General features: G+C 45.9%; 1 protein-coding gene across 1 annotated transcript in view; it reads left to right on the top strand.

Annotated features, from left to right (window-relative positions):
* Nucleotides 1-16,698, top strand: part of TICRR (TOPBP1 interacting checkpoint and replication regulator) — a 67,209-nt gene that overhangs the window by 27,187 nt on the left and 23,324 nt on the right. The window contains exons 9-14 of the mRNA XM_038747356.1: nt 4,289-4,389; nt 6,012-6,105; nt 6,216-6,295; nt 7,110-7,349; nt 10,583-10,679; nt 12,715-12,775. Of these exons, the coding sequence (XP_038603284.1) occupies nt 4,289-4,389; nt 6,012-6,105; nt 6,216-6,295; nt 7,110-7,349; nt 10,583-10,679; nt 12,715-12,775 (673 nt within the window). The remainder of the gene's footprint in view (nt 1-4,288; nt 4,390-6,011; nt 6,106-6,215; nt 6,296-7,109; nt 7,350-10,582; nt 10,680-12,714; nt 12,776-16,698) is intronic.

Below are 16,698 nucleotides of genomic sequence, written 5' to 3'. Positions count from 1 at the left end.
GATAGGGTCAGTTTGGAAAGCATAAGTCAAAGCAACTTAGTTACCAAATTATATCTGCTTAAACACGCTACTTCACAAGGTGTTTTTCATCTTTTGTCATACAACTTTTTGTAGAATTGTGTCCGTGTTAGGGTAGCCTCTTTTTTTTTTTTTTTTTAGTGCAGGCGTTTCACCTACCCACAGTAAGCAGTTGCAGTACCACAAACCCCTGTTATTGATCATTATTTAGTAGGAAATAAGGGCTGTAGGGAAAATGGTTTGAAAACAACTGAGCGTCTGTCATGGCTTCCGACGCACAGGGTGAAATTCAAAAGGTGGAAAACAAAAGAAGTTGGCATCGAGCAGACTGCATTATGCAGAAACAGCGTGGCTCAGTGGAAAGAGTTCGGGCTTTGGAGTCAGAGGTCATGGGTTCAAATCCTGGCTCCGCCAATTGTCAGCTGTGTGACTTTGGGCAAGTCACTTAACTTCTCTGGGCCTCACTTCCCTCATCTGTAAAATGGGGATTAAGACTGTGAGCCCCCCGTGGGACAACCTGATCAGCTTGTAACCTCCCCAGCAGTTAGAACAGTGCTTTGCACATAGTAAGCGCTTAATAAATGCCATCATTATTATTATCTGACATTTTATAGTTGTGCAGTAGCTAAAGATCAGTCCTTCGGTTCTAAGACTATATCCTGTGCATCAGTAGGGTTGAACAAGACTCTTGACATTCATGCTCTATCCATGAAAATGCACTAGTCACCTTTTCTGGCCCCATGTGATCCAGGGTGAACGTTGCTCAGCCACTAGTGGCCCAGGAGAAGTGCTCAAGTGGTTTTTGCAGTTTTAGTAACTGATTAGTACTGGGCCATCCATGTCCCTATGGACCATGCGGCAGGCAGCCCAAGATGGCAGGTAGAGAGAACAGGGGCAGTCTGATGTAGGAGAATATCTCTGAAATCTCATAAGTACCAGACAGCACTGTACCCTCACTCACTTCCTAGCCATTGTAGAGTAGGATACTCAGAGTGGCTTAATAAGGAATTAAGGTAGGGAGTGATCTTTTTCCACAAAAGATCACCACCCACTAGACCAACAAAAATATACAGTTGTCTTTTACACAACTAAACAGACCAGAAAATAGCCAGAGCATCAAGGCAGGGCATATGTCATCATCAGTGGTATTTATTGAGCACTTACTCTGTGTAGAGCACTGTACTAAGCACTTGAGAGTACACTTCAACAAACTTTTGTTTTGTTTTCTTAATGATATTTATTAAGTGGCTCCTATGTGTCAGGCATTGTACTAAGCACTGGGATAGATACAAGCTAATCAGGTTGGACACCATCCAAGTCTCACGCGGAGTTCAGTCTTAATCTCCATTTTAATAATAATAATAATTGTGGTATTTGTTAAGCACTTATGTGCCAGGCACTGTATTAAGTGTTGGGGCGGATACAAGGGAATTGGGTTGGATATAGTGCCCCGTCTCACATAGGGCTCACAGTCTTAATCCCCATTTTGCAGATGAGGTAACTGAGGGCCAGAGAAGTGAAGTGATGAACCCAAGGTCATGCAGCAGACGAGTAGCGGAGCTGGGATTTGAACCCAAGTTCTTTGACTCCCAGGCCTTTACTCTATCCACTAGCCCATACTGCTTCTCCAGGAATCGTCAGATATGTTCCCTACCTTAAAACAAATTTACAGTCTAGAGGATGCAGGCAAGGGTGTTTGTTCGAAAGAGCCACGCCCCAGACAGTCACTGTGACCTCTGGGAACTGTAGCACAAGCCCCCATCAGTCACCACTCCAGTTAGCAGAGACCTCATTAAAACGAGGGCTATCCTGCTCGTTTTTTCCGCGAGCCATCTTTCACTAGGCTCTGGAACCTCACCCAGTACTGGGAAATTGATTTGACACCCGACCAGCCAATGTGTCACAAACATTGCCACTCCAATCGCTGGTCTCCTCTTGCAATTAATCAATCAGTAAATGGTAGTGCTCCAACCTAAAGGGGTTTGAGGTGGGAGTGACATTTGTCAATAGGTGGGAAGTGGGGTTTAAAACCCCAAAGGGCCCCACGCCTGCCAAGAAAGCAGAAAAGGGGACCCATGTTTTCCCAGAAATCCCTTTTCTGGGCTAGGCCAGGGGACAACCCCCCCCACCAGAAGACATGGCTTACCCTGTTTACTGCTCTTCTACTGCCTGAATCCTGCCTGCCCATTCCTTTTTTTTTTTTTTTTTTTTACAGTAGTTACAGGAGAGATACAAGTTAATCAGGTCAGACACTGTCCATGTCCCATGTGGGGCTCACAGTCAAACCCCCATATTTTGCAGATGAGGTAACTGAGGCACAGAGCAGTGAAATTATTTGCCCAAGATCATACAGCACACAAGTGGCGGAGCAGGGATTAGGACCCAAGTCTGTGGTCTTTTCATTAAGCCACCCTGCTTCCTGATGCTTCACTTCTTGTTGAGTGATCCTCTCACTTCCTGTGTGGAGAAAATTGGTAATTAGAAGGGATTCAGTAATGGAAAAGAGCAGGAAAGAATAAACATGAAGAAAAGAAGCCCCCATTTTCCTGGGCTAAACCAGTGGGCACTGGAAATTGGGGCATAAAAAGCAAACATAAAGAGTTGAGTTGCTTAACTGGCTTTCTTTATTCAATCATATTTATTGAGTGCTTACTGTGTGCAGAGCAATGTACTAAGCACTCGGAAGAGTGCAATACAACAATAGACACTTTCCCTGCTGTTTGGTCCTGAGTCTCATTAGTCGCACACACGTAATCACTTTCACCAATTTGCAGCTTCCTAAAGTTCAGTTTCCAGTAAAATTAGCGGATAAAGCACAGACCAGGGAGTCAGAGGACCTGGGCTCTAGTTCCCAGTCCGTCACCTGTCTACCTTGTACCTTGCCTTCTGTGTGTCTTCTGTACATATCCATAACTTGTTTACATTAATGTCTGTCTCCCCGTCTAGACTATGTTTGTTGTGGACAGGGAATGTGTCTACCAAGTCTGTTTTATTGTCCTGTCCCAAGGACTCAGTACAGTGATCTGCACAGAGTAAGCACTCAGTAAATATGATTGACTTGGGCAAATCACTTCACCTTTCTGTGCCTGTTACCTCATTTGTAAAAATTAGGGATTAAGGCTATGAGATGAGACATGGACTCTGTCCAACCTGATAAGCTTGTATCTCCCCCAGCACTCAGTACAGTGCCTGGCATATAGTAAGCACTTAACAAATGCCTTATTTAAAAAAAACCCAAAACAATGGAATGAACTTTAAAACAATTGTCAATCGGTTCCCTGTGCAATGAACTACTAAAACAGTGGTGCGATAGGAGCCTGTGATCTTGGCTTCAATTAGCAGAGCTACATTGTTAGGGTCATTTCACAGCCACATTAAGGTACGTGTATTTCCCTAATTTTCCATTGCTTTCTATCCAGTTTGTACTCTGAAACATTACATGCTGGCAAAAAGCTCTGTGTTGTACCACTGACAATTCATAAATTGAACAAAAAGAAGTTAGATTTTTGGTCTAGCTCATTCATTCATTCAATCATATTTATTGAGAGCTTACTGGGTGCAGAGCACTGTACCTAGAGCTTGGGAAGTACAAGTTGGCAACATATAGAGACGGTCCCTACCCAACAATGGGCTCACCATCTAGAAGGGGTAGACAGACAACAAAACAAAATAAGTAGACAGGTGTCAAAACCGCCAGAATAAATAGAATTATAGCTATATGCACATCATTGCATTTGAGAAGCAGCGAGGCACAGTGGAAAGAGCATGGGCTTGGGAATCAGAGGTCATGGGTTCAAATTCTGACTCTGCCAATTGTCAGCTGTGTGACTGGGCAAGTCACTTAACTTCTCTGTGCCTCAGTTACCTCATCTGTAAAATGGGGATTGAGACTGTGAGCCCCCCGTGGACAACCTGATCATCTTGTATCCCTCTCAGTGCTTAGAACAGTGCTTTGCACATAGTAAGTGCTTAACAAATGCCATCATTATCATTATTATTATTATTATCATTAATAAAATAGAGTAGTAAATATGTACAAGTAAAATAAAAGTTCATCCTTCCCTGCTCCTCTAATAAAGTAGGTGTCGTAGTCCTTTTAAGAGGTGTATGTGAAATGTTTTACGTGTTCTTGTATTCCAGGAGTAAGGGAAAACGAGTAAATACCATAGGCTATTCCTCCTAGGGTTTACCTCCGCATTGGGCTGAGTGGTGTAAGAAGGAAGAAACAGCTCAGCCACCTCTCTAACACGGTACTTGTGTCTTTCTGCAGGTGGCCTGTGTAGATCACGTGACAAGTCATCTTCTGAAGACCAGCAAAGGTCTTCGACTGCATCTGGGGGAAAATCTGGACAAGGAAGCCAAAGTCAGAGAGTAAGTTAGAATCCCAGAAATGGAAATGCCTCTGAGCTTCTGTTGTAGTCATTGCAATTAGGACTACATTTTTGTGAATCTTGGGTGATTCAATTTATGGGCCCCAGAAATTGCATCCTTGTCCATCCGGTGATCACATCAGCTCATTCATGACAGTGGTGATGGAATGTCTTTTTTAAAATTTTTAATGCTATTTCAGCAATGTACTTAGTGCTGGGGCAGATACAAGGTTGGGCATAGTCCATATCCCACGTGGGGCTCACGATCTTTTTACAGATAAAGGTAATTGAGGCCCAGAAAAATAGTGACCTGCCCAAGTTCAGACAAGTGGTGGAGCTAGGATAAGAACCCAGGTCATTCATTCATTCAATCCTATTTATAGAGCACTGTACTAAGTGCTTGGGAAGTACAATTGACTCCCAGGTCTGTGTTCTTTCCAGTGGGCCTTGCTGCTGCTTGTGTCTGGAGAACAATGGTTAAATCTTGGTCCTGAGACTGAAGGTCCTTTTTGGGCAGGAAATGTGTTTCATGAACACGAATCTCTCCCCGAATACCTTGGTTCAGTGCTACACTCGTAAATACTACTACAAGACCGAGAAACTGCACGAGGAATTGATTGTGGCGATAGTTGCTTGTGCAGTGACCCATAAAACTGTTTTGTCCCTGCCAGTCATCTTACCTCTGGGACCAGGGTGCTACTCACTTGTTTTTGCATTCTGGGCCTTGAATCAGATCCTACTTTGATTACTGCATCAGTCTCCTCGCTGGCTGCCTGCCTCCTGTCTCTCCCCATTCCAGTCCACATTCCACTCTGCTGCCCAGATCATTTTTCTAAAAAGCTGTTCAGTCCTCATCTGAGCACTGTGTTAAGCACTTGGGAGAGTGCAGTACAGTCACTTTTCGTGCCCACAATGAAATTGCAGTCTAGAGGGGGAGGCAGACATTAAAAGTCATCACATAGTAATTATATTGAAAAAAATTATGGATGTGAACATAAGTGCTGAGGGTGGGGTGAATATTAAGTGCTCTAAGGGAACAGTTGCAAGTGCATAGGTAATGTGGAAGAGAGAGGGTCAGAGAGAGAGAGAGATAAATTGGGGAAGGCCTCTTGGAGGAGATGTGGCCTCGAATAGGCTTTGAAGGTGAGGAAAATGGTGGTCTGGTGTATATGGAGGGAGTGGAAGTTCCACCCACTGATTTCATACTACAACCCAGCCCACGTACTTCTCTCCTAACACCAACCTACTCATTGTGCCTCGATCTCTTCTAACTACCACCTGCTTCTTGTCCACATCCTCCCTCTGGCCTGGAAGTGGTGAAAAGAGCCCGGGTATGGGATTCAGAGGATCTGGGTTCTAATCCATGCTCTGTCACATCTGCTGTGTGACCAAGTCACCTAACTTCTCTGGGCCTCAGGTCCCTCATGTGCAACATAGGGATTCAGTGGCTCTTCTCCTTCCTATTTGGACTGTGATCTTGTATCTAACGCAGCGCTTAGTACCAGTGTGCAACAAATGCCGCTATTATTACTGATGTTAATAAGTAGGGATATTAGTGTTTTTACTATTATTTGGGCATCCGTCAAGCACCAATCAAAGCGCCCGACCATTGTTTGTGTGTAGGTGCCAGCTCCAGGTGTTTCTGCGCCTGGAGATGTGTCTGCAGTGCCCCTCGTTACAGAAGAGTGCCGATGAGATGGAGCAACTGGTGGAGGAGGCAAGTCCCCGCACCCGCTTTTCCCCCACACTCCTTGGGAACCCTGAGTCATGCTCCTAAACGTCTCTCAAGATGCCCTCGGTTAATCTCCCTTCCCTGCCTTTCTTCAGGTGACCAACCTGCTGCGTATCATCTGCCTGACCGAGGATCCTTCGTACCTGGCCCGGTTCCTGGAAGACATTTTAGCATTGTAAGTGTTAAGGGTGATGGTTAGGTCTTAGTTCGTTGTGGGCAGGGAATTCATCTGCAGTACAGTAGAGAAGCAGTGTGGCTTCGTGGAAAGAGCACGGGCTTGGGAGTCAGAGGTCGTGGGTTCTAATCCCGGCTCTGCCACTTGTCAGCTGTGTGACTTTGGGCAAGTCACTTAACTTCTCTGGGCCTGTTACGTCATCTGGAAAATGGGGATTAAGACTGTAAGCCCCACGTGGGACAAACTGATAAACGAAATTTCAGTCTAGAGGAGGAGGCAGACATTAATAATCATCTTAATAATAATGATAAAAAAATTATGGTTGTGAACATAAGTGCTGAGGGGCTGAGGGTGGCGTGAATATTAAGTACTCAAAGGGAACAGATGCAAGTGCATAGATGATGCAGAATAATAATGACGGCATTTGTTAAGTACTGTGTGCCAAGCACTGTTCTAAGCGCTGGAGAGGAGGGAGTTAGAGAGAGCACTTAATTGGGGACGGCCTCTTAGACTCTTCAAATTTGTATCTACCTCAGTGCTTAGAGCAGTGCTTGGCACATAGTAAGTGCTTAACAAATAACATTATTGTTATTATTACTATTATTTTACAGTGCCATGCACACCGTAAGCACTCAATAAATACAATTTAATGAATGAATAAATGAATGAACAAATGACAATGAGTTAACCAAGGGTTGGCCCTGCAAGGAATTATGAGAACCGAGGAAGAGGCATTCGGCTCAGACCTAGTGGTGACTGGAGCAGAGGGCATTGTTTTGACTGCTCCTCTTCACTTCACTCACCTATTCTACAGGTATATCAATTCTATTCCGAAGACCCTCGGGGACTTATACCACAGTTTTGGGTTTGCGCTGCCCCAGAAGCTGGCTGCCGTCCTGCCTGTGGACTTTTTCAGCGACGACTCCGTGAGCCAAGAGGGCAGATTGCCCCCTCTGTCTGTGCCTCTGCTGTCCCGGGCTGCCAGCGCCACGCCTCTTACCACGGAAGCTGACCAGCTGGAGGAGCTGCGGACCCGATCAGCCAAGAAAAGAAGGTAAAGGTCAACGCTGCAGGGGAGCAGAATGGGTGGCTTCTGGTTTGCGGGGGGCCCTGTCTGACCTAGAAGTCCCTGGTGATGATGGTGGTATTTAAGGGCTTACTGTGTGTCAAGCACCGTACTAAGCACTGGGGTAGAGACAGGATAATCAGTTGGGACAAAAGTCCCTGTCCCACATGGGACTCCCGGTCTATAATTCGTGCATCTAAATCTCCAGCCCTGACCTCTCTCCTTCCCTGCAATTTCACATTTCCTTCTGCCTTCAAGACATCTCCACTTGAATGTCCCACTGACACCACAAAATGAACAAGCCCAAAACTGAACTCCTTATCTAACCACCGAAACCCTATCCTCCCCCTGCATTTCCCATCACTGGTCCCATCAACACCTTTAGCCTCCCTATCTCACAAGTCCATAATCTTGATGTTATCCTCTACTCTCCTCTCTCATTCTGCCCACATATTCAATCTGCCAACAAATCCTGTCAGTTTTACCTCACAACATTGTTAAAATCTGCCCTTTCTTCGTCATCTAAACTGCTACCATGCTGATCCAACTCTTACCCTATTCCCCCTTGACTGCTGCATATGCCTCCTTGCTGACCTCCTGGCCTTCTGTCCCTCCCCACTCCAATTCATACTTCACTCTCCTGCAAAAAAACATTCATCGACAGAAACATTCAATTCACGTCTCCCCTCTCCTCACGAACCTCCAGTGTCTACCGATCCACTGCCGCATCAAACAAACTCCTTACCATTGGCTTTAAAGCAGTCAAATCAGCTCGCCCCATCCTACCTCACCTCACTAATCTCCTACTGCAGCCCAGCCCATACACTCCTCTTCTCTAGTTCCACCTTACTTATTTGTGCCCCAGCCTCGTCTGTCTCGCTATCCACCCCTTTCCCTCGTCCTTCCTCCAGCTGAACTCCCTCCTGCTCTATATACGACAGACCACCACTCTCTCCTCTTTGCAAACATTATTAAGGTCACATCTTCTCCGAGGCCTTCCCTCATTAAGCCGTCTTTTCCCCCAGCTTGCTCTCCCTTCTGCATCATCTAGGCACTTCGATATGTGACCTTTGGACATTTGATATTTTCCCACCCTGAATGCCACAGCACTTACATATCTTTAAATTATATATTTTAAATTAATTATTTGATCATATTAATGCCTGTCTCCCCCTCTAGACTATAAGCTCATTATGGGCAGGGAACATTTCTGCTAATTCTGTTGTATTGTACTCTCCCAAGTGCTTAATACAGAAATCAATCAGTGGTATTTATTGAGTGCTTACCATGTGCAGAGCAGTGTATTAAGCACTTAGGGGAGAGTACCAGTACAACAGAATTAGCAGATGTGTTCCCAAGTAGGAGGGAGATTGGGCATCGAATCCCCTGGGGAAAACTGAGGCCCAGAGAAGTGAAATGACTTGCCCAGAGTCACACAACCAGCAAGTGGCAGAACCGGGATTAGGACCTTGGTCTGCTGACTCAGAGGCCCAGGCTCTTTCTGCTAGGCCAAAGTGGACCTACTTTCTCAGGTGCAGGTGACTTTGTCAGAATCAGTGCCTAATTAACCTTGAATAGTGGGAACAGCTTTTGTTTACTGCCCACCAAGTGCAGAGAGAAAGAAGGCTGAGGGGGCTATGTGACTTGGGAAACAATGTTGGGTTTGGTAAGGAAGAGGGAAGGGGGTCTGTTGGATTTGTAAGGAGCTCCAAGCTGGGGGAATGGACTAAGGCAGGAGAGTCGAGCGAGGTGTGGTCAGAGGTCTAATCTGGGAAGAAAAAAGAGAGCATGTTGGAGAGGTTCGGGTGAAGAGAAAAGCTGTAAGGTGGTGAGCTGAGCCTGGAAGCCAGTTGTGAGGTAGCTGGGGCTTGATGAGGAGGGGTCACAGGGAACCAGTGGAGAGTTTTGAGGATTCGAGTGACATCTAAGGAAAGGCGGTCCATGCAGCAGCCAGATAGAAGGGATTGGAGAAAGGAGGTAGACACCAGTGAAGAGGTTGATACAGAGGTCAGAATGCCTGTGTGACAATCACTCAATCAGTGCTATTTATTTAGCATTTACTATATGCAGAACAGTGTGCTAAGTGCTTGAGAGAGTAAGTAAAACAGTGGTGGAAAGAGTTGATCTGGGAGATGTTCTGACCTAGATAGAACGCATCATCCCACCCAAACCATCTCCTTCCCTCAGTTTCCCCATCACTGTTGACAACACCTCCAGCGTAGTGGACAGAGCACACGCCTGGGAGTCAGAAGGTCATAGGTTCTGATCCCGGCTCCACCTTGTCTGCTGTGTGAACTCGGGCAAGTCGCTTCACTTCTCTGTGCTTCAGTTACTGCATCTGTAAAATGGGGATTGAGATTGTGAGCCCCTCATTGAACAAGGACTGTGTGTCCAGCTCTATTTTCTTGTTTCCACCCCAGTGCTTAGTACAGTGCTTGGTGCATAGTAAGCACTTATTATTGTTATTATTACTATTACTATTATCACAAACCTGCAGCCTTGCCATTGTCCTCAATCTTTCATATTCAGTCCACATATTCAGTCACCAAATCCTGTTAGTTTGTAGTTTCACAACATCTCTAGATTCCAGTCAATCGTATTTATTGAGCGCTTACTGTGTGCAGAGCACTGTACTAAGCGCTTCCACCCCTTTCTTTTGATCTGTACTGTCACCCGACAATTTGATTCAGAGTTTCAAATAGTATTTAAATGCTTATTATGTGCCAGGCACTGTCCTGAATGCTGGGGTAATTACAGGCTAATCAGGTTGGACCCAGTCCATGTTCTACATGGGGCTTACAGTTTTAGTTCCCATTTTGCAGATGAGGTAACTGAGCACAGAGAAATGAAGCGCATTGCCCAAAGTCATATAGCAGACAGGTGGCGGAGCCGGGATTAGAACCCAGGTCATGCATTTCCTTTCTTTTTCCCCGCTGGGTCATTGTGGGCCCGCACTCAGGATTGGTTGTTTGTACAGGGGGGCCTTTGGAGACTCTGCTTTAGTTTACTATTTACATGGATTTTCATGAAAATCCAGAGAGCCATGAAAGAGGCAGGGACTGCTACTGTTCATACTTGTGGATATCATATTCTCGAGTCAGATTCTATTGTGATTTGATCTCGGTTGAACTATATTGACATTGATTAGCTTGTGGTGGTAAACAAAGTCTCTCTCTCTCTCTCTCTCTCTCTCTCTCTCTCTCTCTCTCTCTCCAATGAAGGAAAAATCTATTAACAAGACACAGAAGTGTAACAGAAGCTTCTCAGGGCCTGCGGCAAATAGAAATTCCCAAAGTGTCCAAGAGGACAACCAGAAATGTAAGGATTGAGGGGGTAAAGGGTGGGGAGGGGGAATTATGTTGGTGAAAACAGTTCAGACTGGTTGGGTGAGAGCTCTCTTTTAAATTGAGAACAGGCAAAAGAGTATAATAAATCCATCAATCCTATTGATTGAGTGCTTACTGTGTTCAGGGCACTGTACTAAGCGCTTGGGAGAGTACTATAATAGAGTTGGTATACACATCCCCTGCCCATGCTGAGAAGCAGCGTTGCCTAGTGGAAAGAGCAAGGGCCTGGGAGTTGAGGACCTGGGTTATAATCCCAGCTCTGTCACTGTCTGCTGTGTGACCTTGGGCAAGCCATTTAATTTATCTGCCTCACTTAATTTATCTGCCTTAGTTATCTCATCTGTAAAATGGGGATTAAGATCATGAGCCCCTTGTCCAAGTGGGGAGGGCTAGGGAGGAGCAAGTTCCGGGAGCAAATGTGCAGCAAGCTTGGAGTAAGAGGTTTGGCTCAGAATTTTACAAAACAGATCTATCGAGATAAAATGCAGCCAACCTAGTGAGATGGAAAAATTAAAAAAAAGGATCTTCAGTGGGCAGGAGAAATTTGGAAAGGAGTGAAGGCTGAAGGCGACAGTTGGATGGTCTAAGTTCCAATTAAAATTCCAGCGGCAATATTCGAAGCTGACAAAGGGAGGGGTGACTGGTTGGAACTGCTTACAGAGCAATTGTCCTGAGCACTGTCCTAGTCTCTCTCCTTCGTGTGGCTACCCCCTCCCCCGAGAATTCAAGTGCTAGGTACCAAGCTTGGGAAGAAATCCAGAGAAGCACCAAAATGCTGAGGGGACTGAAAATCAGCTTAGGAGGTAATGTGTCAAAGCCAAATATTTTCCTATCGGTTCTCCCACCTCTTTAGGCTGGGTCCAAACTGATTATCTTAAACTACCCCAGCGCTTAGTTCAGTGCTTAATAAATAAAAGTACTATGCCTACTATTCTATTTGAGAGCACTTTTGAACTGGCCGAGTCCCAATTTAGGAAGGCTGAAAAGTACCTTTGGTAAAGAAAAAATTACTCCCTAAGGCCATTGTCCAGGCAGAGTAAACCATTAAACTGGTTGGCCCTGTCTTTGTAGATAAGAAAATTATTGCCTTTCTGAAGTGAGAGTGAGATTTCTTTGAGATTCATCTAGCTCAATATAGATTCTTAAGTGGCAGGTATTTTTTAATTGGGAGTCCCATGATTAATTCATCATTTCTGAGCCTCTTGATTCCCAGTCCTTACCAGTTTTGACTGTGGAGTCCAGAGTTGGGTGGCCTAAACATGGGGTGTTTCCTGGTTTCTCATTAGATTTTACCATCCAGCTATGACTTGAAAACAATCACTCCCCTGGGAAATTTTCTGAGGGAGTCATAAAAAGAAGTCAGGAGGCCAGGATTTGGCTTTTGTGTAAATATAGAACACCTTCTGGTCAGATCACTAAAGAAAGAGGAAAAAAAACCACACAGTTATTCGAAGTTGATAGTCCTTAATGCAGGGGCAGGGTTTTCTGTCAGAGTTCCATAAACACTAGAGAGTTATTGTAGAACTTGAGTCCTTCAGGAGCCCCGTGTAATTAACCAGCATAATTAGCTCAGGGAAATTATGGCCTGGGGGAGCTGGAATAGTTCTAACACTAATTACATTTTGGGAATTAAAGAGCTCAGGATCTTTAATCCACATAGCAGGGGACAGAGAAGCAGTATGGCCTAGTGGAAAGAGCCCAGGCCTGGGTGTCAGAGAACCTGGGTTCTTATCCTGGCTCCACCACTTATGTGCTGTGTGACTTTGGGCAAATTACTTAACTTTTCTGGGACTCAATTCCCTCATCTGCAAAATAGGAATTCAGTACCTGTGCTCCCTCCTACTTAGACTGTGAGCCCCATGGGGGACGTGATTACCCTGTATCTATTCCAGCACATGATACAGTGCTGAGCACAGAGTACGTGCTGAAAAGATGTCAGAGTTACTGTCTTAATGGAATCATGTATCAATTTTGGAGTTACTTTAGACTGTTTCTTGAACTTTCAGGAAAATTGCCACCCTGGTCTACAGCAGCAGCTACCCCTCGCTCAGAAGGAAGGGGTGCAAGGTATGACCTCTCTGCTTTCTCCCGGGTAGCACGCACTTAAGTGAGCCGGCCAAGCCAGCTTAGCACCCCCAGGTCGAAGGCCCCGAAACCAGTCGCGGGCTGAGAGAGCGTGCCAACAAACCCTCATGGTTGTCGGTTCATAATTGTGTTCACTGTGCCAAGACCCGTGAGTCTGTGAACAGACAATAATCAGTTGTGTAATTAAACTAAGGTTTAAAACTCATGAAACCTCCCTAATTGGCAGAATAAGCCAAGGTACTTAAGGTAGTTTTAATTGCTCAGCACAGCTCTCTCACCACATGGCTGTTTGTGATGCTTACCGTTTTTAGCCTCTGAAAATTGCTTCCATTTCCTTGCTCTGTTGCAAATATTTATGTTCATCCCAGTGTGTTTTGGAGTGAGGACTTTTAATATCTTTCCAATTCTGGTATGTATTTTTTTGTATGTGTTCTTGTTCATGGAGCGTCTTTCTGGTTTAGAGTTATCGAGGGGCTTCAACTTTATGGTGTGTGGGGGGACCCCATGCCTCCCCTCTCAAACAGTGACTAAGACCACTTCGGAGTTGAATCTGTCCCATGTTGATGCAAAGGACATAAATAAAAAAAAACATTGGTGTTTAAGCAGGCAAGAAAAAGGGCTTATTGAGAGTATGACCTTCCAGCCTGTTTCAACTGCTGCTCAAGCATTTGAAGTTCAAAATTGTCCCCAAGAGAACCATCATATCTAGTGGAATGATCATGGGCCTGGGAATCAGAGGACTTGAGTTCTACCCAGTGGAAAGAATATGGGCTTTGGAGTCAAAGGTCATGGGTTCAAAATCCCGGCTCCGCCAATGTCAGCTGTGTGACTTTGAGCAAGTCATTTCACTTCTCTGGGCCTCAGTTACCTCATCTGTAAAATGGGGATGAAAACTGTGAGCCCCACATGGAACAATCTGATCACCTTGTAACCTCCCCAGCACTTAGGACAGTGTTTTGCACATAGTAAGCGCTTAATAAATGCCATCATTATTATCTGCTGTGTGACTTTGGGCAAGTCAGTTAACTTCCCTGTGCCTCAGTTACCTCATCTGTAAAATGGGGATCAAATCCTCCCTCCTAAATAGACTGGGAGTCTCATGTGGGCAGGGACCATGTCCAACTTGATGACCCTGTATCCCTTTCCTGGCACTTTGAATGGTGCCTAGCACATAGTAAGCTCTTATCAAGTGTCATTTTTTTTTAAAAAGGAGAGAAAAATGTTTCCTTTCAAGTGGGAGAGAAGCACATCCTGTGCCAGGATGAGGCTGCCTTTTGAGGAGAAAAAAATCAGTCAGTGACACTTACTGAGTGCTATACTAAGCACTTGGGGGAGTTACAGCAGAATTAGCAGATGCATTCCCTGCCTATAAAGAGCTTCCAATCTAGAGGGTGAGCTCAGCAACAATTGATAATGGATTAGATTTAGGAGGCAGGTGAAGGAGAGGTATCAAAGATGACTGCTGCACTAAATAAGCATTCATAGGAAAAGGGCTTTATAAAACTAGCCCTTCTAAATATAAAATTCAATCAATTAATGGTATTTATTGATCGCTCACTGTGTGCAGAGCCCAGCACCAAACTCTTGGGAGAGTACGTGCCAGCAACTTGGTGTTGTGTCGTGATGTGAATGAGTGATTGAGGGCTGTTCTAACCAGCGATGCAGCCAACTTGGAGGGTCTCGCTGGTGAGAGGGTTGGCAGCATTTCAGGTGGGCCTGGAGAATTTGTGCCCTTCTACACAAGAAATGTGATCATACTGAGTCTAGACGAGCAGTATGGTCTAGGAGTCCAAGGACCTGGGTTTTCATCCCAGCTCTGCCACTTGCCTGCTGTGTGACCTTGGGCAAGTCACTTCACTTCTGTGCTTGAGTTACCTCACCTGTAAAATGGGGATTAAGACCGAGCCTCATGTGGGACAGGGACTATGTCATGTGGGACAGGGAGAGGGACCAATTACCATCTATCTATCCCCATTGCTTAGTATGGTGCCTGCACATAATATTCATTCAATCGTTCATTCATTCATATTGAGTTCTTACTGTGTGCAGAGCACTGTACTAAGTGCTTGGGAGAGTACATTACAACAATAGTCACATTTTTTGCCCACAACGAGCTTACATTCTAGAGAGGGGGAGACATCAATAAAAATAAATAAAATACAATTACAGCTATGTACATAAATGCTGTGGGGCTGTGAGGGGGGAAGAACAAATGGAGCAAGTCAAGGTGACGCAGAATTGAGTTGGAGATGAGGAAAAGTGGGAAGGCCTCTTTTAGGGGATGTGTCTTCAATAAGGCTTTGAAGAGGGGGAGACTAATTGTCTGTTGGATTTGAAGAGGGAGGGCATTCCAGGCTAGAGGTAGAGTTGTCTACACGCGCTGCCTAGAATTCCTCGACAACAACTCTCTCCTCGACCCCCTCCAGTCTGGCTTCCGTCCCCTACATTCCACGGAAACTGCCCTCTCAAAGGTCACCAGTGACCTCCTGCTTGCCAAGTCCAACGGCTCATACTCTGTCCTAATCCTCCTCGACCTCTCAGCTGCCTTTGACACTGTGGACCACCCCCTTCTCCTCAACACGCTATCTGACCTTGGCTTCACAGACTCCGTCCTCTCCTGGTTCTCCTCTTATCTCTCCGGTCGTTCTTTCTCAGTCTCTTTTGCAGGCTCCTCCTCCCCCTCCCATCCTCTTACTGTGGGGGTTCCCCAAGGTTCAGTGCTTGGTCCCCTTCTGTTCTCAATCCACACGCACTCCCTTAGTGACCTCATTCACTCCCACGGCTTCAACTATCATCTCTACGCTGATGACACCCAGATCTACATCTCTGCCCCTGCTCTCTCCCCCTCTCTCCAGGCTTGCATCTCTTCCTGCCTTCAGGACATCTCCATCTGGATGTCTGCCCGCCACCTAAAGCTCAACATGTCGAAGACTGAACTCCTTGTCTTCCCTCCCAAACCTTGTCCTCTCCCTGACTTTCCCATCTCTGTTGACGGCACTACCATCCTTCCCGTCTCACAAGCCCGCAACCTTGGTGTCATCCTCGACTCCGCTCTCTCATTCACCCCTCACATCCAAGCCATCACCAAAACCTGCCGGTCTCAGCTGCACAACATTGCCAAGATCCTCCCTTTCCTCTCCACCCAAACCGCTACCCTGATCGTTCAAGCTCTCATCCTATCCCGTCTGGACTACTGCATCAGCCTTCTCTCTGATCTCCCATCCTCGTGTCTCTCTCCACTTCAATCCATACTTCATGCTGCTGCCCGGATTATCTTTGTCCAGAAACGCTCTGGGCATATTACTCCCCTCCTCAAAAATCTCCAGTGGCTACCAATCAATCTGCGCATTAGGCAGAAACTCCTCACCCTGAGCTTCAAGGCTCTCCATCACCTCGCCCCCTCCTACCTCACCTCCCTTCTCTCCTTCTACAGCCCACCCCGCACCCTCCGCTCCTCCGCCGCTAATCTCCTCACCGTACCTCGTTCTCGCCTGTCCCGCCATCGACCCCCGGCCCACATCATCCCCCGGGCCTGGAATGTCCTCCCTCTGCCCATCCGCCAAGCTAGCTCTCTTCCTCCCTTCAAGGCCCTACTGAGAGCTCACCTCCTCCAAGAGGGCTTCCCAGACTGAGCCCCTTCCTTCCTCTCCCCCTCGTCCCCCTCTCCATTCCCCCCATCTTACCTCCTTCCCTTCCCCACAGCACCTGTATATATGTATATATGTTTGTACATATTTATTACTCTATTTTACTTGTACATATCTATTCTATTTATTTTATTTTGTTAGTATGTTTGGTTTTGTTCTCTGTCTCCCCCTTTTAGACTGTGAGCCCACTGTTGGGTAGGGACTGTCTCTATATGTTGCCAATTTGTACTTCCCAAGCGCTTAGTACAAGGCTCTGCA

This window comes from Tachyglossus aculeatus, chromosome 5, assembly GCF_015852505.1.
Source record: "Tachyglossus aculeatus isolate mTacAcu1 chromosome 5, mTacAcu1.pri, whole genome shotgun sequence".
Classification (NCBI taxonomy): domain Eukaryota; kingdom Metazoa; phylum Chordata; class Mammalia; order Monotremata; family Tachyglossidae; genus Tachyglossus; species Tachyglossus aculeatus.
This window is presented reverse-complemented; position numbering and strand designations above follow the sequence as displayed.